At 50.6% G+C, this 27,196-nt stretch overlaps 1 protein-coding gene across 5 annotated transcripts in view; it reads right to left on the reverse strand.

Moving 5' to 3' along the window:
• Nucleotides 1-27,196, reverse strand: part of DAAM2 (dishevelled associated activator of morphogenesis 2) — a 136,290-nt gene that overhangs the window by 14,318 nt on the left and 94,776 nt on the right. For 4 of the 5 annotated variants that reach the window (XM_070360995.1, XM_070360996.1, XM_070360998.1 and 1 more), the window contains exons 6-18: nt 25,268-25,601; nt 23,837-23,947; nt 22,557-22,660; nt 21,368-21,434; nt 20,065-20,182; nt 17,449-17,587; nt 13,635-13,693; nt 13,133-13,317; nt 12,297-12,596; nt 7,714-7,821; nt 5,383-5,409; nt 4,245-4,351; nt 3,007-3,091 (exon numbers count right to left, since the gene is read on the reverse strand). In XM_070360995.1, coding sequence (XP_070217096.1) covers nt 3,007-3,091; nt 4,245-4,351; nt 5,383-5,409; nt 7,714-7,821; nt 12,297-12,596; nt 13,133-13,317; nt 13,635-13,693; nt 17,449-17,587; nt 20,065-20,182; nt 21,368-21,434; nt 22,557-22,660; nt 23,837-23,947; nt 25,268-25,601 — 1,744 coding nt within the window. The remainder of the gene's footprint in view (nt 1-3,006; nt 3,092-4,244; nt 4,352-5,382; nt 5,410-7,713; nt 7,822-12,296; nt 12,597-13,132; nt 13,318-13,634; nt 13,694-17,448; nt 17,588-20,064; nt 20,183-21,367; nt 21,435-22,556; nt 22,661-23,836; nt 23,948-25,267; nt 25,602-27,196) is intronic. The other variant, XM_070360999.1, reaches the window with a different exon arrangement.

The following is a 27,196-nucleotide window of genomic DNA, read 5'->3' on the forward strand; positions in this document are numbered from 1 at the left end:
TAAGGGATTTGATTCAGGTCATACCTGAATGGTCTAGTGGTTTTCCCTACTTTCTTCAATTTAAGTCTGAATTTGGCAATAAGGAGTTCATGATCTGAGCCACAGTCAGCTCCTGGTCTTGTTTTTGTTGACTGTATAGAGCTTCTCCATCTTTGGCTGCAAAGAATATAATCAATCTGATTTCGGTGTTGACCATCTGGTGATGTCCAGGTGTAGAGTCTTCTCTTGTGTTGTTGGGAAGAGGGTGTTTGCTATGACCAGTGCATTTTCTTGGCAAAACTCTAAAGTCTTTGCCCTGCTTCATTCTGTTATCCCAGGTGTTTCTTGACTTCCTACTTTTGCATTCCAGTCCCCTATAATGAAAAGGACATCTTTTTTGGGTGTTAGTTCTAAAAGGTCTTGTAGGTCTTCATAGAACCATTCAACTTCAGCTTCTTCAGCGTTACTGGTTGGGGCATAGACTTGGATTACTGTGATACTGAATGGTTTGCCTTGGAAATGAACAGAGATCATTTTGTCATTTTTGAGATTGCATCCAAGTACTGCATTTCGAACTCTTTTGTTGACCATGATGGCTACTCCATTTCTTCTGAAGGATTCCTGCCCACAGTTGTAGATATAATGGTCATCTGAGTTAAATTCACCCATTCCAGTCCATTTTAGTTCACTGATTCCTAGAATGTCAACTTTCACTCTTGCCATCTCTTGTTTGACCACTCCCAATTTGCCTTGATTCATGGACCTGACATTCCAGGTTCCTATGCAATATTGCTCTTTACAGCATTGGACCTTGCTTCTATCACCAGTCACATCCACAACTGGGTATTGTTTTTGCTTTGGCTCCATCCCTTCATTCTTTTTGGAGTTATTTCTCCACTGATCTCCAGTAGCATATTGGGCACCTACTGACCTGGGGAGTTCCTCTTTCAATATCCTATCATTTTGCCTTTTCATACTGTTCATGGGGTTTTCAAGGCAAGAATACTGAAGTGGTTTGCCATTCCCTTCTCCAGTGGACTACATTCTGTTCCAAAGAAAGGCAATGCCAAAGAATGCTCAAACTACTTCACAATTGCACTCATCTCACACGCTAGTAAAGTAATGCTCAAAATTCTCCAAGCCACGCTTTAGCAATATGTGAACTGTGAACTTCCAGATGTTCAAGCTGGTTTTAGAAAAGGCAGAGGAACCAGAGACCAAATTGCCAACATCTGCTGGATCATCGAAAAAGCAAGAGAGTTCCAGAAAAACATCTATTTCTGCTTTACTGACTATGCCAAAGCCTTTGACTGTGTGGATCACAATCAACTGTGGAAAATTCTGAAAGAGATGGGAATACCAGACCACCTGACCTGCCTCTTGAGAAATTTGTATGCAGGTCAGGAAGCAACAGTTAGAACTGGACATGGAACAATAGACTGGTTCCAAATAGGAAAAGGAGTACGTCAAGGCTGTATATTGTCACCCTGTTTATTTAACTTATATGCAGAGTACATCATGAGAAATGCTGGGCCAGAAGAAGCACAAGCTGGAATCAAGATTGCTGGGAGAAATATAAATAACTTCAGATATGCAGATGACACCACCCTTATGGCAGAAAGTGAAGAGGAACTCAAAAGCCTCTTGATGAAAGTGAAAGAGGAGAGTGAAAAAGTTGGCTTAAAACTCAACATTCAGAAAACGAAGATCATGGCTTCTGGTCCCATCACTTCATGGGAAATAGATGGGGAAACAGTGTTAGACTTTATTTTTGGGGGCTCCAAAATCACTGCAGATGGTGATTGCAGCCATGAAATTAAAAGACGCTTACTCCTTGGAAGGAAAGTTATGACCAACCTAGACAGCATATTGAAGAGCAGAGACATTACTTTTCCAACAAAGGTCTGTCTAGTCAAGGCTATGGTTTTTCCTGTGGTCATGTATGGATGTGAGAGTTGGACTGTGAAGAAAGCTGAGCGCTGAAGAATTGATGCTTTTGAACTGTGGTGTTGGAGAAGACTCCTGAGAGTCCCTTGGACTGCAAGGAGATCCAACCAGTCCATTCTGAAGGAGATCAGCCCTGGGATTTCTTTGGAAGGAATGATGCTCAAGCTGAAACTCCAGTACTTTGGCCACCTCATGCGAAGAGTTGACTCATTAGAAAAGACCCTGATGCTGGGAGGGATTGGGGGCAGGAGGAGAAGGGGACGACAGAGGATGAGATGGCTGGATGGCATCACTGACTGGATGGACGTGAGTCTGAGTGAACTCTGGGAGTTGGTGATGGACAGGGAGGCCTGGTGTGCTACGATTCATGGGGTCGCAAAGAGTCAGACACGACTGAGCGACTGAACTGAACTGAATAGTATTGAACATCTTTTACCGTATTTTCTCTGATGAGTGATGGTATTGAACCATTTGGAGATTCTCTTTTATGAAGTATCTATTCGAATCTTTTGCTCATTTTTAGGTTGTTTGTCAGTTTTCTCAGTGATTTGTAAAGTCCTCTGTTCTGAATATGAGATTTTTGTGATCTATGCATAACGCAAAGGTCTAAAGCTTGGCTTGCCTTTTCACTCTGGTAATAGTGCCTTTTGCTCAATAGAGTTCTTAATTTTAATGTCCAACTAATTGTGGCTTTGTTTGGTAGTTTCTGGGTTTCTCTTGAAGGACACAGCAGACTGATGAGGAAGAGATGCTAACCCGTGTCTCCTGTGTCTCCTACATTGCAGGCGGGCTCCTCACCTGCTGAGCCATCAGGGAAGCCCTCAGCAGCACATGGCTGCGGCCACTGTCTTTGCCCTGAGCCTCACAGGGAATCACTCCTTACGTTTCCTTTCTAGGGGCCTCAAGCCCCTGAAAAGATGTAGCCTGTTCTGGTCTCCTCTCAGAGAGGTTGATTCAGGGAAGTTTCTATGAGCCTCTCCCTTGCTCCTCCAGCCTGACTTCTCCTTCATCTAAGAGTTTCAGCCTCCCTGGGGGCTGTCGGGAAGGGATACAGCTGCCCCCTAGTTTCAGGGGCCTCACCTGCTCCAGCATGTCCTTAGCGAGGTCCTCCTGTTCATCCATCTTCAAGATGGCCTGCCGGATCTCCTCATTGGACAGCTTCAACCTATGGCAAAACCCCACCCTGAGCAGCCTGGCCTGGCCCCTCTGCCCAGGACAGACCCCAGGCCTCCTCCTTCTGAAGCCAGAACCGGGGCCTCCTCTCTCTCCTTTACCTTTGAGAGCACTCCCTGCTCGGTAAAACCTTTGACACGAAACTCACCCGGCTCCCTCTATAACTTGAGCCTGAGATATTTTAGTCCCTAATCAGCAACGTGAGTACTCTGGTCTCTTGCTTGAGTCTCCATCCTCACTGATGGGGATGTTTGGGAGGAAGAGGGCCACCTTCAGTGTAGACTGAGACAGGACAAAGAGTTCTGATCCTCCTTCTCATGCCCGAAATACCCGCAGCGTCTCCATGGGAGGACGGGAACATGGGCAGGCCATTAAGGGGGCAGGCCCCTGCTTCCTTCAAGACAGAACAGCTGCCCCTCAGTGCCCACACAGCCGTTCCAGCACTGGGAGAGGGAGAAGCAACCCCTGCACGTGCACACACAAACACGCACACACATATCCACACAGCCCTCCAGATGCACACCCATCGGGAGCCCTGGGGAAGCAGAAGTCTCCCTTGCCATCGAGGGGGGAGACACTGAGCCCTGGGGCCCTGTGGGAGGAAAGCGGGGATGGATGTCCTAGGGCAGCACTAAGAATAGTAAGCGAGGCGGTGCCCTCTGACCCCAGCTCAGGCGGGAGGCCCCCGCACAGAAGCTAGGCTGTTAGCCCAGATACTGCCCTGTTTGTTCTGCAGCCGCGGGAAATGCTTGGGGGCTGACATCATGCTGCTCTGTGGCCTAAGCCAAGCGGGGCCCTCTGCGGGCTTAGAGCAATGCCACTGCCAGACGCTGACCAGGCAGGTCAGGGGCCTCGTGACTGGGGCAGTTTCCTGTCTGCAGAGTCTGCACTGCTGCTCCGCGGGGGCTCCCGGGAGAGGATGCTTGGATCAGGAGCGCCCTGCCATTCCCAGGGGATAGCTGGGAGATGGGGGGAGCCCAGAAGTCACTACCACCCCATCTGTCTGCCAGTCCCTCTCTCCCCAGGCACTCAGCTCCCTCATCTTCCTCTCTAGGCCCAGCCCAGGCCGCCACTCTCTGGGGGCGCATCCTTCCCACCCACAACGTTCCCTGGAGCAGGGCTGCAGAGGCAGGGCGGACACCTACTTGGAGAGAAGGATGATGCAGTTCTGTGCCCTCCGGCCGTCAATGACAGACAGCTCTTTGACCTTGCGTGAGGCCAGGTGGATGTCCTCGGTAGAGCCCAGCTCTTTCTGTAACCGACAAGCCGAGTGGCAAGGCTGACGTGTGTGTTTCCCCCAGTCCTCTTCCTGCCCACCGCCCAACCCCAGCCCATGAGCCACCCCCGTGCCAACCAGAGAATGCTCCTGGTGTGAGCGGAAGAAAGAAAGCAAAAGAACAAGACTGAGGAGAAAGGAGGGTGGTTAATATCTGACTCTAATTCGAGGCTCTGGGACTTTAGCCTGGGCTAGAAGGGGTTGGGAGCAATGAGAAGACCTCTTTTCAGACACTGCCTTCTCTGGGCAGGCTAGAGGGGGAGTGACTGATCCCTATGGCTGTGGGCAGTGGGATTTGATCCATGCCATGTCCCAGACAATCAACCCCCACTCCCCCACCCTGCCCAGAGAGCCTCCCCCCTCCCCGCCCCGATCTTATGGTGAGAAGCTGGCTCCAAGTCCCCAGAGGGCCACGGTTCCTGGACCCCTGAGGACTTTGGGTGCTGCCCAAGGTGCCCAGGGTGGAGAGCATCCACAAGTTCAGAGGTGGGGAAACTGAGGCACAATTCCTTGCAAAGTTCTCTTCTCTGGGGTTCTAGCAGGTAATTCCCAAGAAATCGAAGACCCCCCTCTTGCCTTCTCTTGGCCCCTGATGAGGTAGACAGGAGGCTGGCTCCTCCCCTGGGAGGTCCTTCCATGCACATGCTCCAGGGGCTGCCACCCACATCACTGCCTTTGTGAAATGTGCCCCTGGAATTGTGCAGTGCCCAACCTGTGCAGTCTTATAGGACAGCCCCTCGGGCCTTGTGGGTAAGACAACAGACCTAGAAGCTTCCTCCTCACTTCTGTAGACATTTACCTCCCTTGTGGTAGGGGTCTGTTTACATTAGCTCCTTTCCCTACACTTCCACTTTTTATTTGGGGACCCAACCTGATGCCACCCTGTTAAGATGAGTAATAAGGCAGAAGGTAGAATTGACAAGCCCCCTCTTTTGAGCCCAGTATAGGGCAGCAGCCCAGGACAGTGGTTAAGAGTTATAGTGTCCAGAGCCCCAAGAGTGACTCACCTGCTGGGAAGGATTAGTTATCAGCTCCTAGGCAGGTAGCAGCCACAGCCAATAGAGAATCAAACATGCACAACGTTAGCCAAGAGGTTTGGGGACCCAAGAGTAGTAGGAAAGGAACGGGGACCCCTAAGCATCTACTCTGTCTGTGCCACCCCAAGGGAGACCCCCACGGTTGGAGATGGAGACTGCAGGGAGCACTAAACAGGAACTGCTTCCAGCAGACATGCACTCACAAAGAAGCCAGACCAAGCAGAGGACAGGCAGCCTCATCTGTGTGCCCCAGCGCCCAGGGAGACCACCACTTCCTGGTCGGACAGGCCCCCAAGCTGCCCCACCCCAGGCTTTGACTGCACTTCTTCCCTCTCCTACATAGAGCATCCTGGTACCCCTGCATGACTTCATTCTTCCAAAACAGGGGAGTAGACACAACCACAACTGAACTTGAGCTGAAAGCATGTGCATGTCGCATTCACTGAGACAGAGGAAAGCAGACATCCCTGAACTTTGTCCCTTGCCCTCTGCCCCCTGTCTGTCTTTGATTTCCAAGGAAGTGGAGGGGGCAGAGCTCACACCTGGGTGGGGTTGAAGTCACCAACTCAGGACTGGCAAAGGGCACAGGACGGTCCCTGTCCCACGTGCCCAGGACCCCAAGCCAGAAACAGGAGGCCAAAGAGGCAATGCAGCCTCTGGGATCTCTCTGGCTCTGCAGCTGTGAATTCAATCCCCCAGAGTCCGGGCGACCTGCAGAGTGATAGTCCTCTGGGTGAGCCCAGCTCTGAGATGGGGTGACAGACTGAGTGGGCTCAGAGAAGGCGCTGTCCATCCTAACTCTTCCCCATCCCCGAACTGGGGGTAGGGCGGGGGCAGGCCCCGCTTGTCCCAAACCCCAAAGTCCCGCCTTCCCTACTGGAGCGCACCCCTACTGGAGCGCACCCTGGTCCTACCCCAGGATCTTGGAGATTGGGCAGGCAAGGCTGCGACCCTGGCCTGGAGGAAGACTCTCAAAATGCAGGGAGGCCAGGCCTGATCCTCCACCACCCTCCGCACATCCTCTGCGTCCCTCCCTGGTGCCTGCTCAGGAGCTCTGATCACAGGAGCAGCAAATGCCCCAAAGAACCTCTTCCAGCCGCAGTCAGGTCGCAGTGGCTGCTCGGGCCATGCCAGGCAGACATGTCCATAGGGCTAAAAGTGCTTCCTGGACTAGGGGTACAGAATCAGACACTCTGAGCACCTACATTTAAGCTAGACAAACAACCGTTGGGTTTTTCTAGAACCCTAAGGCAGGGCCAGAGCCCCACCCCCACCGCAGCCCTTTGGCTATTGGCTAGTCCCCACTCCCTGCCCCGGAGCTGTCACCGTGCCCTCAGTCCTATCTGCCCTCAGGAGGGGTCACCCATGGCTCCGGGCTTGGCAGAAAGCAGTGGGGAGATCGGCCAAGACACGCAGACCCAGGAGGGCTCAGAGCCTTCTTGCAGGCACTGGGGGACGTCCTCGGGGTTGGAACCCCAGACTCAGTGGAGAAAACACGGAAGAAGACAGCACAGCCCAGAGAATAAACAAACCCTGGGAGGAGGGCCAGAGCGAAAGCAGAGGCTCCGAGGCCTCTTCCCACACTGGACCTCCGAGGAAGGCCCCAGCTCTGCTGTGCAGATTCCTGGGCCCTCGTACTCATGGGAGGGTGAGATGGAAGAATCGGCATTTGTGGTCATCCCAGCAGTTACCGCCTCAGGTTGGCCCTGCATCCTGCTATCCACCCCACTCCCTGTCCTGCCTCGGGAAGAGCAGGCTTGCTGGTCCACCTCTGCACAGCATCCTCAGAGCAAAGCCCAGGGCCTCTCCTGGCCTGCCCCACCCAGCTTCAACCCCTCAGTGTGACCTGGAGCAGCGCCACCATCCTTGATACAACATCCTCTGCTCATGGGAGTGTCAGGATATGACAGCAGAGTGGAAAAAGCGATTGAAAAGTGATCATGCCTTGTAGGTATAATTCCTAGGTCCCAGGCCAGAAAAAGAATAAGGTCCGCAGTGGCCTGGCCCTGCTACTCCGCCTCCAGGGCTCCAAGACCAAGGAGAGAAACGGACATCATATTACGTCATCCCGTGATGGGCAAATACAAACTAATACAGTGGGATGCTTCCCCTGTGCACCGCACCCCTCCCCCGCAATTCATGTCCCAGAAAGAACATGGTACCTGATAAAGAATAAAATCAGTCAGTGTATGTGGGAGGGAGGAAGAGAGGCAAGGAGGGGCTGAGGGTCGAGTTCAAGGGGTGGCGTCAAGTCATGACTGGAGGTCAAGACTCAAGACACCAGAGCAGGCAGGGTCTTACCTGATGCCTCTGATAAGCTGAAAACATTTTTTCAAAGTCCTCGAGGTCTAGAATCCGAAACACCTTCATGTCATCAATCTCATTCCATATGGTGCCAGGGACACGTTCCTAAGATTCACGGGGAGGGAGGAGGCCGTGGTTGACTCGGCTCCTTCGTGATGGAGATGCTGGTACCCCCCGACCCCGCCTGTCCTCCAGGTACACAGAAGCTGGCAGCCAGGCTCCCAGGCCTTCAGAAGGGGGTGATTCCTCCCTGTGCCCCCCCTTCAACACTCCGCTCCAGGGGAGAGACGAGAGACCACTCCTCCTCTTCACCTGGGGCCATATGTCAGCGCGCCCCAGAAATCAACGGTAGTGCTGGAGTAACGGGTGGGCAAGCATGAAAGAGGGCTATGAAACTCCTTCCAGAAAAAAAACCAAGCCAGTGTTCTCAGAGGACGTCTCCCCGCAAGGTCGGGGTGGCTGCAGTGATGGCAGGAAGAGTGCCCCCACACACTGGGGACCCTCAAGTCCCCAGGGCTGCCTGCATTTCCTGTGTCTCAGACGGTCGTCTTCTCTCCCAGGGGGTCTTCCTCCCACTTGCCCAGATTCCCAGAAAGTGGACAAATGGCAGAGGCCGGGCCATCCTGGCCCCGCTAGTGACTGCCCCGGCCAGGAAGACTCTGCCACGAGTTCCTGATGGTCACAGGCCGTCTCATCCCTCGAGACTGGAATGGGCCCAGGGTTATATTCCAAGGTCTCTCAGCTGAGGCAATGTCCACCTCTGGGTAGGATCCTTGCACTGAACCCCACTCTGGGGTTCTGGACAAGATCTGGTACCCATGCCAGGAATGCCCTAGTGGTCTTGTAACATCCCAATAATGGCTTAGAAGCCGAGTCAAGAGGCCCCCGCCCAGGACCCCTCGCCTCTCCCCAAGCTTTGCTGCCCTTTAAAACAGAACCTCCCCCACCTCTCTGCCTGCGGGGCAGCCGGGAACCTTCCTAATGCCACTGCCGCCTCCTCTCTCCATCACCCCTCAGCAAGGCTCAGAGAGAGAAACATACCTTTCACTCACTTTTATTTTCTTAAACTCTGCAAAGGGGAGGCAAGGCCAGAGCGGGAGGGGGAAAGTGGGGACATTCCTGCGGCCTTCCTAAGGCCAGGGACCCTCTCATGGAATGCCGGGCTGGGAAGCTCGGAGCAGCAAGGGATGCAGGCAACTGGCCAAACCCAACACAGACACATTCTTTTCATGGCAGAAACAACCACTCTGTGTGTGTGTGTGTGGGTGGGTGGGTGGGCACGTGTGTGTACAGGAGCATGTGTGGGGTAGGGGACCGGGGAGAGGAGCCAGGCTCTCAGATGGGGTACGTGGGAGGCACAGAGGAGATGGGAAGGAGAACTGGAGCGGGAAAGGCAGGGAGGGCGGGTCAGCATGGGGAAACATTTCCATGAGTCAACAGGCTGAGGACCCAGCTCCCCTTCACTGGTCCCCAAACACTGCCCCTGCCCCGTGGTTACCAGGAGAACCTAGGATGCTCTGTGAAGGTGGAGTTGAGGGCTGGGGCCAGAGACTCATACATTTCTTCCTAACATCTTCCACATCCTAAACGCCACGCCACCCCAATGCGTCCCCGTCACACAATCATTCTCAAATTTGATCTTCACACTGCTCTGGCCAAGACTTCACCACTTCCAGTCCAGATCCCTGAAACTTCTGCCCCTCTAGGGACACCCTTTACAAGCCAGGGAATCTTGCTCAAGAAAGTATGTTTCCCTTGAGCATCTGGGGTCACACAGCCTCTAAGTGGGGCAGTTGGCAAACAGAGGGGTTCTCTTCTCTTCCCCCATCCCATGAAAGGAAACTGAGCCTCACTCACGTTTACCTGATGGAGCTGGAGTGAGGGTTAAGGGAGAGAGCACACGTACAGCACGCGTGGTAGTCACACTCATAGTAACTCATCTGCTATTCTTATTTTAAAGGCTTTCTATGTGTCAATCACTTTGCATGTATTAAGTCAATCCTCAAAACAACCTTTTTCATCTAGTTATCATAATCACCCGCATGTTACAGATTGGGAAATCAAAGCCCACATGATGAGATGACCTGAATTTAGTCATGCAATTAAAAGCTTGGGGCTGGGATGACAAATATGATGCAAAGCCCCCCACTCCCCACACCCTACAAGAGCTCCTCAACACGTGTTGCATCAAACCTGGACTTCCCAGTCTAGGATCGAGACTCTGGCCATCTCTAGGTCCCTGAGGAATTGATATAGACTTTATTATTGCTAGATCCCAGAGAAATTCCTAAGCACAAAGTTCTTTAAGGTGAAAATATTACAAAAACATTAGATGCCTTATCTGTCTTCCTTAATTGTGGAGATGCCTAATCAATCCTTCATTACATGATCAAAACTGTAAATTGCAAGCATGGGAGGCAAAAGCAAAATTCTTTTTTTAATAGCAACTTAAAAATACTACTTCTGATCATGAACAATGAACATTTCTACACAGCCTACAGCCTTTGGTTCTGCAGAACCACTTGCCCACTCATATGCAGCTGGTCTTTCTGGCTGGTCTCAAGACCACGGAGAAGCAACGACAGGGCACAACTGTGTGATGCAGTTGTCACAGACTTTAACGATATTGCTTCAAAGTGCTGCTAGAGGTGGCTCTACAGCAGAACTCCAGGACTAAGTGATGGATGGGCTATATTCATACTTTGTCTTTCTTTCCACTTAGATGACAAAACCAGAGGTAAAAGGAATCAGAGATCATCTCGCAGATGAGCAAACAGGTACAAAATGAATGATTTCTGCAGACCACACAGTTAGTTTGAGCCAAGCCTGATTTGATTAGAAGTTAGGACCGTTCCTTCAACCCATCCCCAGGACCTCAAGGTAGTTCCTTGGACACATTTCCTAATTTGCCAGATCCAAAGCTCTTTCAGAGCAATGTTATGTCTCACCTTTTGTTATTATCCATCACAGCCCCCTCCCCACCACAACAGAAAGCTTTACATAAAGCACAGCTCAGACTGATGGGCTAGCTGGTCTACCACCAAGAGAAGGCACCTAGCAAATAGCTGACCATCTACTTAGCAAACTGTGTCTCCTCCCACTTAAGTCTCCATTTGAGCTAATTTAAGCTCAGAGTAATGATTTCCCCAAGAGTTAGTCCCTGGTCTATACAACAAGGTCAGAGGGCATTCACTGGTCCCAGTTCCAAACTGTTTTTGCAGTGTGAATGGGCCAGGCTAACGGAGGCCAGTTCCCTTGTGTCACTGAAGTGACAGTTGCTCAGTTGTGTCCAACTCTTTGAGGCCCCATGGACTGTAGCCCACCAGGCTCCTCTATCCATGGAATTCTGCAGGAAAGAATACTATAGTGGGTAGCCATTCCCCTCTCTGGGGTTTCTTCCTGACGCAGGGATCAAACCTGGGTCTCCTGCGTTGCAGGCAGATTCTTTACCATCTGAGCCACCAGGGAAACCTACTGTATTTATTCGGTTGGCAAAAAACTTTGTTTGGGTTTTTCCATGTTGATATGGAAAAACCCAAACAAAGTCTTTGGCTAACTCAACATTTACCTCAAGGATGAAGCCACTGGTCCTTGCAAGAGCACGTAGCACAGAACCAGAGCAGGGCTTGGACCAGGCTGGGACTGGCCTTCAATAGGAGAGGTCCAACGTGACCCAGGGCATCTCTACACTCATGAGAATCCAACAGAGGAATCAAGTCCCACATGTCAGCCTGGGATGAGAGGTTCTTAGTGGATAATATTCATGAGGACCTCTCACTGCTGAGCAGTCTAGAGAAGTAGCCAGTGCATGCACCTTCCCCTAAGAGGATGTCAAAGTGGCTGTACCTTGACATCAAACTCTTCATTGTCTTTTTCCTGTTAGCCTGTCATAGCTTCATCATTTCAGTCCTTTGTACACACTGGTCTTGATCATCTCTGCTGCTGCTGCTAAATCGCTTCAGTCGTGTCCGACTCTGTGCAACCCCATAGACGGCAGCCCACCAGGCTCCCCCGTCCCTGGGATTCTCCAAGCAAGAACACTGGAGTGGGTTGCCATTTCCTTCTCCAATGCATGAAAGTGAAAAGTGAAAGTGAAGTTGCTCAGTCGTGACCCCATGGACTGCAGTCCACCAGGCTCCTCCGTCCATGTGATTTTCCAGGCAAGAGTACTGGAGTGGGTTGCTATTGCCTTCTCCAGACCTTGGCCAAAGATCTTCACCTATATGTTCCACCCTTTTCCTCAAATCAACCCTATCCTTAACATTCTAGCCAAGCCCTTGTCTATAAAGCACACTTGACTGGCCCTACATTACTCCAGGAACCCTCAGCACACTCATATTCTGTTTGTAGGTGGCTCTGCCAATGTGAGCATCACCACAGGCCAAACCGTCTCCTCCCTGTGCTCTTCCCAACAGACAGCCTGTCATCTACAACCCCCTCTTCTGCATCCACTGTGTCTACCCTTACCCCTACCAAAGAAAGCATTCGCCATGGAGATCTGCAAACAGCAGGCTGTGGATCTATGGTTGACTGCCCCGACCTGTAGAAGGGATCCGATAGATATCTTCCTTGTTACTCACCTCATTCAGCTTGACCCAGTTGAAGGACTTCAGTGGGTGTGAAGGCTGGGGGACACACTTCTTCCTGAGTGGGACATCACTGCTGGGGAAGGGGTCTGGGGGGAGGGGCATCCCCATGCTGAAGCAAGGTGGGGCGCCGGGGGGAGTTGGAGGCCCCCCGGGGGGCAGAGGAGGGGGTGGCGGTGGGGGGCAGCAGGCGAACGGAAGAGGGGGCGGGGGTGGAGGCAGGTCGTTGTTTGTCATCGAGGAAGACAAGGTAAGTGGGCCCCCAGGGGGAGGTGGGGAAGATACAGGTCCTGTCTGTGGGGAAAACAGAGACATCAGGAAGACAAAGCCATCAACGAGGATGCCTTTCAAGTCCTCAATCACTGTGTCTTCCCTTACTCTGTTCTCCCTCTAGACTAGACCCCGAAGTCTGCTCTCACCTCCCACACAAGCTGAGCCCTGTTTTCTCGCCCTGCATCCTGGACACCTAAACATCCTGAACACACAAGTGCACCCACAAGTCAAACACAGACAGTGGACACAGTCAGTCATTGCCGGCAACAGCAAGACTGATATACAGATCGGTCTGCACAAGGGCATCCAGCTGCGAGTGGGGAGGGAAACCAACACCCAGCCGGCCCTCTGCTTTCCAAGGTGTGCTTCCTGCTCCCTGGAGGAAGGAACATGGTTTCCATCTAACACGACGGTGTCGACCTTGCAGACAAGGGTGCCCTCTATCCTGGTCTGAGATCCTCTCTCTCTCCTCCTTGGTCCCTCCCTACACCCAATTTTCCCCGCCTGACCTGAAGGTCCCAGCTCAACTCTGCAAAAGGAGAGGAGAGGCCACGCACCGAGATTTCACTGAGTTGGGCCACCAGCTCTGCCACTTGGCCCCGAGCCTGGCGCAGCTCCTGAGACTCGCGCGCCAGCTTGTCCTTCATCTTGTTCAGCGTCCGCATCATCTCTTCCTTCTCCAGCGTCTTGGTCTCGCATTCCCGCTCCTTCCTCTCCAGCCTGCTCACCAGCTCTGCGTGTTCTAGGGTGGAAGTGGGACAGGAGGGGAAATGGGAAGAAAGGAACGTGAATGTGTGTGCCTTCTTCTCCTAAGGGTGAAGGATTTCCCTGGTGGTCCCATGATTGAGACTCCACCCTTCCACTGCAGGGGTCACGGGTTCAATCCCTGGTCTGAGAACTAAGATCCTACATGCCCTGTGATGTGGCCAAAAAAAATTTTTTTAGAAAGAACAAAGATGATACATTTAAAACTTAAAAAAAAATGTAGGAGATGGGATGATCCTGGGGTGGGCAGGGAAGGGTGGGGAGCAGGTGGTGGGTTTAGGCAGAGCCCCTCACCTTTCCGGAACTTCTCTGCCTGGTCTCGCCACTGTTTCACTTCATTCTCATTGATGAGCCTGGGGTTGGGGTGAGGGGGTTGAGAGAAGGATCTGTTGACTGTTGGCTCATAGCTTCCCAGAGGGCATGGCACCTTCCAGTTCCCCACATTGGTGCCCTGATCTCCAATCTGTGCAGCTAGGAGGCTAGGGTTCTGACTCTCCAGGTGTCTCTCCAGGTCCCACCCCTGACAAGGTCTCATCACCTGTCTCTCTATGGGCTGAGAAAGTGAAAGCACCTTTAGAGTCCAACCCCTCTGTGATAAAGAAGATGAAGCTAACTCGTCAAGCTAGGACGATGTCCCAGGTTTCCCCTAGTTGTACGATGATTTGTACCCCTTTGTAATAATAGGTCCTTGCATCTGAGAGAGGTCAAAATATCAGTCTTACCATGGTTCAGACTTCCAGTCTGTTACAGCAAGAGAAATCACTCACCCCAGCAACTCAGAGTGAGTGGGCAGAGGGTGTCTAAGTCATACGCCCTATTCATGTCAAACTCTCATTATGTGGGGTTTAAATGAGGGCTGTACCCAGATACATCAACGTATGAGAGGTGAAGTTTCAAGGTGAGAGCCCAATCATCATTCCTTTTGTAAATCTGGAAGCATGGAGGAGACAGATCCATGATTCTTGGCCTCCTCAACCAGACCAGGGACTTCCTCAGTGGTCCAGTGGTTAAGGAAATGGGAAGAGAGGATGTGAATGCATGTGTGTCCTTCTCCAGAGGACGAAGGACTTCCCTGGTGGTCTGGTGGTTAAGGCTCCATGCTTTTAATGCAGGGGGCCGGGGTTCCATCCCTGGTCAGGGAACTAGACCCCACATGCCACAACTAAGTCCCAGAGCAGCCAGATAAACAAATATAAAATAAAATAAAGAGGGGGTAAGGTATGAAGGAGGAAATAATTTATGAAGAGATTTCTCTGGAGCAAGCTATTGCCATCCTCCCTTGGTGGGGAGGTTTGGGGAGGGTGGGTACAGGGAGGCTCTCCTTCAGTGCCCCCAGAGGAAGTGACTTCCTTGCACCCATCCAGAGAGTCTGACCCACGTGCCCTGCTACTAGGAGGGAGGCATGGTGGACTGAGACAAGGCAGGTCCAGAGGGGGGCTGGTACCCATGGCACTCCAAGAATTTGTTAGTATAAGAGATTGCATGAGGGTTGCTCATGAGTCAGAGAGCATCATGGAGGAAGTCGGCTGAAGCTGTTGTAAGTCTCATCCAAAAAATGCACCTGGGAGAAAAGTGGACACTTTGACAACATGAGTCTACATGGACTGTTGCTGTTCAGTCCCTCAGTCACGTCCGACTCTTTGTGACCCCATGGACTGCAGCATGCCAGGCTTCCCTGTCCTTCACCATCTCCCAGAGCTTGCTCAAACTCATGTCCATTGAGTCAGTGCACTGTATAGCCACTGAACCAGGGTCTGATAGAAGGGATGGTACCAGGCAGGCTTGGAGGGAAAAAAGAAAAACAGGCTTAGCCAGTGACCAGGGTTTTGTAGTGAGAGGCACCCAGCAAGGAACATCTGAAGACCCCAGGGATATACGTCATCTCTTTATCCATGTGCTAAACCCAGAGAGCAGGAAACCTCTTTACTAAGTTACCTGATCAAGCAGGGCCTTTTCCCATTTTTCCTTCCTGCCCCATGCTCCCTCTGGTGGGGGTTCAGAAAATGGTTAGCTAGATGAAAGGAGGGGATAGAAGGGGCTGGAAGAGAAAGAGAACAGAGAAAGAAGCCAATCATCACGCTCACACACACACACACACACACACACACACACTCACTCACTCTTCCCACTGCAGCTTCCAGCTCCAACCCAGGAAGGAAAGAGATTTAAGGCTGAATCAAATCTAGAATGCTGATTCACATCTAAGACTAGCCCTTCTACTTGCAGCTTTGAGACTATATTGGTGTCTGAAAGTGAGCCTAGGACTCTTATTGTCCAAGAAGCAGCAAAAAGTTCACTGCACCTGAGGAGTTGTCATCCTCAGCAGAGGAGAAGCTTCCCCACTAAATAGTGTATAGAACAAGCAGAAGATAACAAATCAAGCTGTTTTCACTATTTATAATAGCCAAGACATGGAGCAACCTAAATGTCCATCAAGAGAGGAATAGATAAAGAAGATATGGTATATATAGAAAATGGAATATTACTCAGCCAAAAAAAAGAATGAAATGCCATTTATAGTAACATGGACAGACCTAGGGATTATCATACTAAGTGAAGTAAGTCAGGCAGAGAAAGACAAATACCATGTGATATCACTTATATGTGAAATATAAAAAATGATACACATGAGCTTATAAACAGAAACAGACTCACAGACACAGAAAACAAACGTAAGGTTGACAAAAGGGAAAGATGAGGGAATAAATTAGGTCTTGGATTAACATATACACACTACCATATATAAAATAGGCAGTCAACAAGGATTTACTGTATAGCACAGAGAACTCCACTCAATATTCTGTAACAACCTATATGGAAACGAATTTGGAAAAGAATAGATAGATACATGTTTACGTATAACGAAATCACTCTGTTGCACCCCTGAAAGTAACACAACATTGTAAATCAACTATACTCCAATATAAAATAAAAATTAAATTAAACGGTTTCCTAATAAAGCTGCCTTTGGATTACTAGCTGTGTTCTCCCAGCGTACCAGTTAGGATTTTGACTTTAACACCTGGCTGTTTGTGCAAATGAAAACAGTAGCATGAACGGTTCAAAAATCATTTTCTACTTGGCTTCGCAATGCAGCACAATGAATCATTGAGAGCCAATGTATCTCCTTAAGGGCAGCAGACTCAGACTGATACTGAAAGCAAAACTTTAAAATTAAAACTAAGTGTGTTAACATGAGGCCTGGTTATTAACTGATGCAACTGTAAACTCATTTCTTGGTGTTTCTTTACACCCAGGGTGAGTCAAAGATGATAAGCCAGAGACCTTAGGCTCTGACATCCTTTTCCAATAATTCAATTGTCATGCTCTATTTTCAGTGGTCGGCAGACCATCTCTAAAGGGCCAGAGTAACTATTTTAGGTTTCATATGTGAGGTCTCTGCTGCAGCGTCTCGTGCGTGATTTTAACAACTCTTTTAAAATGTAAAACTACTCTTAGCTCACGGACCACACAAAACAAACTGGAGGATGGGGGCTAGCCCACAGCCATAGGTTGCTGACTCTTCCTCCGTGTTACACTGCTGTCTCCCTCAATCCACTCCATGCACGTGGATCATGGGGAGCGGTAAGCACCCTCTATAAACCTCTACTATCCAATATGGTGGTAACCAGCCACATGTCACATGGCTGCTGCTGCTGCTAAGTCACTTCAGTCGTGTCCGACTCTGTGCAGCCCCATAGACGGCAGCCCACCAGGCTCCCCCGTCCCTGGGATTCTCCAGGCAAGAACACTGGAGTGGGTTACCATTTCTTTCTCCAATGCATGAAAGTGAAAAGTGAAAGTGAAGTCGCTCAGTCGTGTCTGACCCTCAGCGACCCCATGGACTTAATGAAAACGAAATAAAACGTAAAACTCAGTTTCTCAGTCACACTAACCATGGGTCAAGCGCCCAGGGGCCACGTTTAGACAGTGTGCATAGAGACCGTTTCTGCTATCTCAGGCAGTTCTATTGGATGCTTTGGCCCAGGGCCCATCTGGAGCCCTGTCTGGGTTTGAGAGAGGGAGCTGAGATTTTGCTGGTGAGACGCCAAGGAGGAGAGAGATGGGGAAGGAAGACAAAGACAGGTAAGGGATGGCCACTGCTCACATGTTGACGATGTTCTTGACATTGAAGTTCTCCAAGGGAGCCTGGTCAGGATCCACGCCCCTCTCATCCTGGAGGACAATCTGCTGCAGGATGCGGTCCAGGAGTTGCCACTGCTGGAAGTAGCCACCGTTTCGCTTGTCTGCAGAACGAAAGACATCCTATCTTGACTGAGCTGCAGAGCCCCCTGGGGCCCTGCCCTAGGGTCACCGCCTGGGGCCAGGCTGGGGAAGAAAGCAATCTCCTCAGCAAGCTCCCCGGATGATGGAGGAGGAAATGTGATTGCTGATAATGAAGGCTCATAAATCCTATCATTTCTTGCTGATCTGCAACTGACCTTTTATGAATGTGTCAACCCTCTAGATATATTTCTCTACTCCCTGAAATGCTTTCTGGCTGCCTTCTTCCCTGTTGGTACCCTGAGCATCCCATGCCTTAGGAATGCAAATTGCTTTTTTTTTTTTTTAACAATTATCTTAGAAAAGCACATTCAAGAAAGTAAATCTGCTCCAAACATTACATGCTGAATAATGAAGTCTCTAGGGAAACTTTTTTAAAAAATCAAAGGCTCTAGGTTTATTGATGATATTGTCCTACAGGAATGGAAAATAATTACAGGTGTGTACTGAGATGGGGGTCAGAATGGGCTGGAGAAGCAGTCTTGGAATCCAGGCAGATTTTTCGGTGAAGGTGACCCTGAACTGTGAAGGCAAAGGCATTGAGTGGGTTGTGCCTATTTCTACAGGGCCCTACTGCTGTCTGCCCTAATTTAGTCTGGCTGGAGAAGGACTTTCTTTTCATGGGATCGCCACAGGCTCCTCTTCCTGGGTTCATAATCCAAGTACTGTGTTTCTACTGACCACCAAGGTGGGGGTCAAACAGCAAGATCCTGACCTCAAAGGCAGACCATAATGCCTACAAGGAGGAAGGTCATGTCTGCACAGCTCCATTTTGAGGCAGACTAGGGGGACCCATTCACAATGCCCTTGGAGTACCAAACACTCATGGGAGCAGAAGTCAGAATTCTCAAGTCTTTCACCAAGACCTTCTAGACTGGGTTTTGGAGAACAGGCAGCTTCCTGGTCCAGGCCACTCTGTCCATCCTCCCATCCCTCCACTGGCACATGCATTGCAAAATGATAATGTCTTCCATTTCCTTTCACAGGGTAAAGCCTGTGCTCACAGAAGTAGAACGTGATTCATCTACAGCCCTGACCCCTGGGGACTTCCCTGGTGGTCCAGCGGCTAAGACTCCACGCTCCCAATGGGGGCGGGCGGGCCCTGGGTTCAACTATTGGTCAGGGAACTTGATCCTGCATGCTGCACCTAAGACCCAGTACAGCCAAATAAATATTTTTGAAAAAAAAATTCCTCTTAAAAAAATTTAAAAATTAAGTCCTGACTCCAAAGAAACAAAATTCTTTCATATGTAAAGACTGTCTGATTCTCAGGCTCCCCCACTGTAAGGACGTAGATAATAGAACACATGCCTTAAGCCATTTTGAGATTTAGAGATACTATATAAATCTCCCATCACACCCAGCCCTGCTGCTACTGCTAAGTCACTTCAGTCATGTCCGACTCTGTGTGACCCCATAGACGGCAGCCCACCAGGCTCCCCCGTCCCTGGGATTCTCCAGGCAAGAACACTGGAGTGGGTTGCCATTTCCTTCTCCAATGCATGAAAGTGAAAAGTGAAAGTGACGTCACTCAGTCGTGTCCGACTCTTAGCGACCCCACAGACTGCAGCCTACCAGGCTACTCCGCCCATGGGATTTTCCAGGCAAGAGTACTGGAGTGGGGTGCCATTGCCTTCTCTGACCCAGCCCTGAGTGGGCAACAATAAATTGTACTTTTCAGCACTGCCTGATTACCAACACCAGCATCATCACCACCACTAAAGAGAGTCCGTCTGGGGTGACCATTTTATTGGTCCATGCCAGTTTCCAAATCTGCTATTTTACGAAGAGCTTAAATACCAAATGGTGCAGCTCCAACTCATTTCAGATCGCACACTGGGGTGGCTACTAGTAACTCTGCATAATTTATTTGGTCACTGCACACACCTGGATCTTAAGAGTTTAGCACCTGCTCCTATAGACACGGTCATTTGGTATTTGTAAAGTGAGGCAGGAAAAAGGGCGCTAGGGTGGGAGCCAGCCAGGGTTAGATGGAAGAGTTGATAAAATCTTTAAAAACAAAGCAACGAGTTTGCTTTCACGTGATTGCCACAACCTCCACTCCGCAGCTGTACTGCTCCTGCAAGCATGAAACTTCTTTCTGGAACGCCCCGAGAAGGCCCATCACAACGCTGCCACGAGCTGGCAGTCAGGGCTGTTTGATTCAGCAGGGATCAAGTTCTGCGTGTTGGTCCAGGATGTTGGCATTGCTCAGGGCTGATCCTCAGCCCCTGTGCTGGGGACAGTGGGAGTCCTGACTCCAAGGAGGACAGGTAGAGTAGGGGCCTGAGTCCTCCAGTCCGACCTCCTGGGAACTGGGGTACAATTGGGCCAGGAGGGAGACACGGGGAGACACCCCTACCCTGGGAGCTTCTGACACCTTTTCTCAAGATGCCCCGGACCAAGGGCTCAGACTGGCCAAGGGCAGGGTGCTACTCACAGGGCATCTGTAGGCAGTGGTGCAGGACGGACAGCAGGCATGGGTAGGCCTCCGTGTGCTTCAGCTTCTTGTGGATCAGCTCAAACATCTGGGAAGCACTCTTGGTGTCAACGTGGACCTGAGGGTGTGGGGGGCACAGTGAATGGGGCGAGGGGAAGGGAAGGAGCAGGGAAGAGAAGAGAGGGGGGGACCTGAGGGTGTGGGGCGCACAGTGAATGGGGCGAGGGGAGGGGAAGGAGCGGGGAAGAGAAGAGAGGGGGGACCTGAGGGTGTGGGGGGCACAGTGAATGGGGCGAGGGGAGGGGAAGGAGCGGGGAAGAGAAGAGACGGGGAGACGACCCTGTTTCCATCCACTGAGCCCCATCCTACAGGACTGCATTCCTTCCCTGCCTCTGGTCCAGACTTAGAAAAAGAGAAGGGCAGAGAAAAGGAGGAGAGAGATGTGCTAATTATATAAACCAGGGTTCCCCAGCCTTGGCACCACCAGCATCTTGAACTAGATGGTTCTTTATCCGTGGGGGTGAGGGGCTGCCCTGTTCACTGCAGATGACTTAGCAGCATCTTAGCCCTACATCTACCAGATGCAGGGGCATCCTCCTCACACCTGCTGTGACAGCTAAGAACATCTCTAAACATTGTAGATGCCCCCAAGGGAAGTAAACTCGCCCCTAGTTGAGAACTACTGATTCAAACTAAGAGGAGGAAGCAGGGCCTGGCTGACTCCAGGAGCACATGGCCTAGATCCACAGCTTGGGTGCAAACGCCAGAACAACTCTGCAGTTGTGTGACAGCAAGAAGCCGCTGGTCCTCTGGAACATTGGTATCCTTCTCTTTATATCTGGGGCTCTTTTCAGAATCAAAAAGGATGGTGCTTGGCCACTGAAGCACCAGCCTAAAGTAGGTCTCTATTTGGACAGGGATTTTCTAGCACCATATTAAAGCAGCAGGTGTGTGTATTTTCAGGGTTACCAAGGCTCACATGGAAATGATTTTGTTTGCTAAGCAGGATCAGGTTAGCAATGGGGAAAGGTGACTCAGATTACTGGAAGACAGGGATAAAGTCATCCCAGAGGAGGCATTCAAGGGTAGCCGTGTGTAAGAATTGTCTCTCCTTCCTTTGGGGGTTGTAGTCTCCTCCAGGGGAGATGCTCTCCCAGTTTAAGGCGAGGCCCTATAGAGCCACTATAGTGCCAGGGCTCCAGAAGTGAGACCCGGCCATGGTGGCACCACCAGGGAACCAGGCTAACACACAGCACAGGAGTCAGGACCCACTGCAGTTGTCCTGCCTTTGCAGGCTTCTCACCATGTCAAACCTCCTGGCCAGCTCCAAGTCATCCTCATTCCGGACCATCTCGAAGAAGTCCAAATGCCTAGATGGGATGGGGGGATAGAGGAAGTAGACATGACCGCCAGGTCAGCGCTGGGTGAGGGTTACAGCCCCTGTAAGCCTCTGAAATGACTAAATCTGAAGGCTTCATGCAAATGAGGCCAAGGCAAAACGAGAAAGAAGTTAGCTTCCTGTAAGTCAACACTCTCATCCTTTATAGGATCTCATGCCTGTCCCTGGAGAGGCCAACCCAGGGTCCCATGACCTTCAATCAGGCTTTCCCGGGTTGACATTTGCGGCTGGATCATCCCTGACTCTGTGGGGGGAGGTGGACCTGTGGGTTGAAGGACATGTACCAGCATCCCTGACCTCTACCACCAGATGCCTGCAGCGCCCTCCTCTTTGAGTTGTGATGACCAAAAATGTCTCCAGGTGCTGCCAAATGTTCCCTGGGTTGGGAGGGGGGGTGAAATCACCCACAGTCAAGGATCACTGCCCTAGGTTGACCTTCCCCAGTGTTCTCAGACCATCCTAGGTCTCCACTCAAAGCCAATCTGTCATTTTCTGCCCCATCCCCTCCTCCACTCCACTGCAAAAGGATCCATCCACCCATCCACTCTCCCTTAAGACCTAGTGTAATAAAATAGCCTGTGTGAAGGGGGTGGACCAGAGGGGCCCACTGGTGATACACAGGAGCGTCATTGTGCTCTTCAGTCAACAAAGGCCTTGATGGCTTGCACCTTGAGGGGCGGGTCTCTGCTGAGCAGGAGGGCACGGTGGATGTTTGGCGTTCCTGGCTCCCTACAACCAATGCAAGTAGTGCCTCCCCCATCCAGTTTGAAAACCGAAGAACACCCCTACATTTCCAAATTCCCCCCAGGATTGGTACTGCCACGGCAGAGGACCACTGGGTCCACCTGCCTCTAACATCAGAGATGAGACAGGAGGTTGGCGAGGAGGCCAGGAGGGGACACAGGTGATGTGGGACAGGGGGTGGGAGAGCCGTCATCCACCTCTCCCCCAGACCCAGAGCTGCTCCTGAACTGATGCTGGGTGTGGCAGGTGGTCTCCCAGGGAACAGAAGCCTCTCTGAGGTTCTCGGCCATCCCCCACTGAGGTGCTTTCCCCATAGGTTTGCGGTGGGAATGGGTGGCTTGGGCCTTACTTGTCCAGGATGGCATTCTCGTGCTGCCGGAGTTTGTCAATCACGGGCTGTATCCCCAGCATCAGGAACTCGTACCGCAGATGCAGACGGAACTCCAGGTTATCCTGGGGGTCACCAAGGGGGTACTAGGCTCACCGGCTGGTGTCCATTTCTGCAAGAGTCCCCCAGTAGTCCCCTCACGGCCACTCCGGTTCCACCACACCCCCAGCAGCAAATGCATCGGAACTGCTTCAGGTCCCAGAGCAGCAAGGAGGGGGTGGGAGGAGACACCCTTTCACCTGTTAGTCATGCGCTTCAGCTCTCCTGCCTCACTTCCTTTAAGTCCTTCACCAGCTTTCTCTAAGATTTTGGCCTCAAAGAGCGGTGCTGAAGAGTGATACAGAGCACACGCTTTGGAACCAGACAGATCTTGGTTCCAATCCCTGCTCTGTCACTTAACAGTTTTTTGACTCTGCAGAAGGCTTAGTTTTCTCATCAGTTAAATGGGCATAACATTACCTACCTAACAAGAATGATATTCATAAAAACTACCTAATGAGATATGGTTAGCAACTGATCAGAACAGATGTCAGGATAAATAGCTGGTACTGACCCAGGTGATGTCAGCATCTTAGGGACAGGTAATTCCCTCAACCTACCTCACCTAAGTCAGGTCATCAGGATGGGATGGGGGGGAAAAAAAAAAAAGATAGTATGCTGGCAGAAAACAGGGGAAAGAAGAGATCATTAAGTTGCCCCTTTTGACCTTCAACAAGCTGACCTTCACCAAGGCATCAGACTGCCTGAGAATTGGGGAGTTCACCTGCTCTTTAAGTTCATCCGTTCTTCTATTTTTAAGGTCTGCGAATCCCATTTCTGACCCCATTCTGAAGGAAAATCAGAAGTCACACATCCTAACAGAAGATGCTAGAAGACTATGACTAGCTAACTCAGCAATCAGTCCAGAAACAGGTCTTTGGAAAGCTTGAGAAAGAAGGGCCAACACTTGTCCTCCTCCTATAAGTGATCCCCCGCCATCCTAAGCCATCATCAGCCAGACAAGCTTGGGTTTTGACCATGGCACACATAAGCCACGACGCCACCCATGCAGGGAGCTCCCCAGGAGCCCCTCTTTCTTGGCGTCCAGTGCAGGGGGCAAGACATGATACAGACAATCTGAAGACACGATGACGGCACTGGCAGCCACACCGACCCTCTGCCACTTCCCCAGGCAGCACTCACGCCCTCTTCCCAGGGCCAGAAAGTCAGAGCACAGCAAGGACACGGAGGAGAGGCCTCACCTCTCCGGCGCCAGCATTGAGGACAGCGTTGATGAAGGACATGATGGCTGTTTTCAGGTTCACTTCATCCCGGTATCGGCCCAGACTCCGGTCCAGCTCGTTCAGGAGGGTCTGGATGGAAAGGCAGGACCGAAAAGAAGGGAGGGATCAGGATCCTACAGGTCCAGCCTCACACCTTTGCTCCCACCGTTCCAACCACCCAGAACGCTGCATTCATTCTCTGTACCCGATCTATCTAACTCATCTCGAACATTCTCTAAGTCCACCTTTTCCAAGGAGCGTGCTTTGCCTCTCCACATCTCAGCCCCAGTCCTGCCTTATTCCTCTCCCACTCAGCCCTGGGGACTTGCTGTATTTTGCTGGGTGATGCCAAAATGCTGTTTCAGCACTTTACAGCTGTTTACAGCTCATCAGCCCTCCATATCCATGGGTTCAACCGACCCCACATTAAAACATAATATATACATATATATTTTATATTTCAGAAAGATTAAAAAGGCAAAATTTGAATTTGCTGTGAACTGACAACTGTTTACATAGCATTTATATTTTATTTACAGTTATTTACAGAGCATTTATATTATAGTAGGTATTATAAGTAATCCAGAGATGACTTAAAGTATACAGAAGGATGTGCATAGGTTATACGCAAATACTGCACAACTGTAAGAGATTTGAGGATGCACAGATTTTGCTACCTGTGAGGGTCCTGGAGGAGGAACCCCAGAGGATACAGAGAGTAACTATATTCACTCTCAGCTCCTTAATAGCATGGTTTCTACTTTTCATCTCCTTTGTATATTCTGCAAAGGGTCGAGGGTCACTTTCCAAACAGAGTGGGTGCTTTAAAATGTTTGATGACAGAATAAGCATGTAGTCAATTCTGGTGGGCAAACCATAAAGTTTGTGATGACAGGTCACATCTACTGAGACTTACTCTGTACCAAGACACTATACTTCTTGTCTGTCTCTTTACTGGCACAGTCAGGGAGAAGAAAAGACACTAGCATGGCCTGAGCTCCTGGGACTGGTCCCAGTGTCCCCAAAGTAGGCACTGGTCCAGGCTTAGGCCCTAACACCTTTTATTTTACCTGGCCACGCCGAGCAGCATGTGGGATCTTAGTTCCCTGACTAAGGACTGAACCAGTGTCCCTGCAGTGGAAGTGCAGAGTCTTAACCACTGCACCACCAGGGAAGTTCTGAAGCCTAAAATCTTGATTCGAGCAATGGCATTCAATTCAATAATTCTTGATGGAGCCCCTATCTGAGCCAGGTACTGGGCTCAGAGTTGTAGAGCCACAAAAATGAAGCGGAGCAATGTCCTATCCTCTAGGAACCCACGGTCTAGGTAAGAGTGCATTATCCCAGCCAAACTGCGCTCTCTTAAGGGCCCTCGGGGCTTCTTACACAGGCCCTCTCCCAGGTCCTCACCTGGAAGCGCGTCCGCTCAGCTGCATACACCTGGTAGTGGAGCATGGCCTGCAGCACCTTTTTGTGGCCGCCGGGCACCAGGCACACAGCGCCCAGGATCTCCAGCACGGCCACCTTGGTCTTGCTGTTCTCCGTGCGCAGGCTCTGGGCGATGGTGCTGATGGCCTCGGGCTGCGCCAGCACGTGCGCCCGCCCCTGCGAGTTGTTCATCAGCGCCTTGATGCAGCCAATGAGGGAGGTGTGGATGCGGCTCTCGCAGGTGGCGTGGTCCATGCTCCGGAGGAAGTTCAGCAGACAGGTCAAGCCCTCCAACTCGATGAAGCGGGTCACAAACCTGCCCAGACCAGAGCCGTCAGCCAAACAGGTATCCTGTATTTGCATATTATTCGGTCTGCATTTTGCAAATAGCTACCCTTTATCTAGGGACCACTGTGTCCCACCTACAGAAGCCATTTGGTTCACTCGTAAGGTTTATCTAAAGCACTAATCCCTCCATGGTTGCTATATGGTCAACTTATTAGGGCTTCCCTGATGGCTCAGATAGTAAAGAATCTACCTGCAATGCAGGAGACCTGCGTTCGATTCCTGGGTAGGGAAGATCTGCTGGAGAAGGAAATGGCAACCCACTCCAGTATTCTTGCCTGGAGAATCCCATGGACAGAAGAGCCTGGCAGGCTACAGTCCACAGGGTTGCAAAGAGTCGGACATGACTGAGCAACTAACACTTTCACTTTCAAAGCACTGAAGAGCTTATGCTTTAGAACTGTGGTGCTGGTGAAGACTTTTAAAGAGCCCCTTGGACTGCAAGGAGACCAAACCAGCCAATCCTAAAGGAAATCCATCCTGAATATTCATTAGAAAAAACGATGCTGAATCTCCAATACTTTGGCCACCTGATGTGAAGAGCCAACTCTTTGGAAAAGACTCTGATGCTGGGAAGGATTGAGGGCAGGAGAAGGGGTGACAGAGGATGAGATGGTTGGACATAAGTTTGAGCAAACCCTGGGGGATACTGAAGGACAGGGAAGCCTGGTGTGCTGCAGTCTATGAGGTCACAAAGAGTTGGACATCACTTAACAACTGAACCACAACAAAGCTCTAAAATCCTTACCACCCCACAAGGGACTCACGTCTTGTTTGCATTTTAAATACTGTGCATTTGCACATCACTGACTGTCAGTGACACAACTATGAAGGTATATACGTGAAAGGGATGATTATGATAATTATTAGGATAATTATCATCGCTGTTAAACCTGAAGACTCATCACCAGTGAGGATGGGAATGAAGAGAATTACAAGCAGACAAGGAAGACTTCCAGAGAGGGGAGCCATCAGTCACTGCATTGAGGGATCAAGACTGGGGAAGGCACTCTTTAAGGGATCCCTAAGAAAACATCTGAGTTAGCTTAAATGTTAGCAAAAAACACTAAAAACCATTTCGTGCAGGAGTTCTTAACCTGGAATATGTGTTCCCCTAAGGGGTCTATGGCTAATCAACTTCCATGGGAAACAAAAAATATTCGGAGAAGGCAATGGCACCCCACTCCAGTACTCTTGCCTGGAGAATCCCATGGACAGAGGAGCCTGGTAGGCTGCAGTCCATGGCGTCACTAGGAGTCAGACATGACTGAGCGACTTCACTTTCACTTTTCACTTTCATGCACTGGAAAAGGAAATGGCAACCCACTCCAGGGTTCTTGCCTGGAGAATCCCAGGGACGGGGGAGCCTGGTGGGCTGCCGTCTATGGGGTTGCACAGAGTCGGACACGACTGAAGCGACTTAGCAGCAGCAGCAACCTTGAATTTAGCATTTCTTTCAATGATGAAGGTAAGCAATAAAATATAGTGGCATTACCAGAATTTCTGACTTTCTCACCCAAAGAAATCACAGCTGTTTTCATCTCAAATTGCAGCTGTTACAGATAT

Source organism: Bos mutus, chromosome 23 (assembly GCF_027580195.1).
Source record: "Bos mutus isolate GX-2022 chromosome 23, NWIPB_WYAK_1.1, whole genome shotgun sequence".
Taxonomy (NCBI): Eukaryota; Metazoa; Chordata; class Mammalia; order Artiodactyla; family Bovidae; genus Bos; species Bos mutus.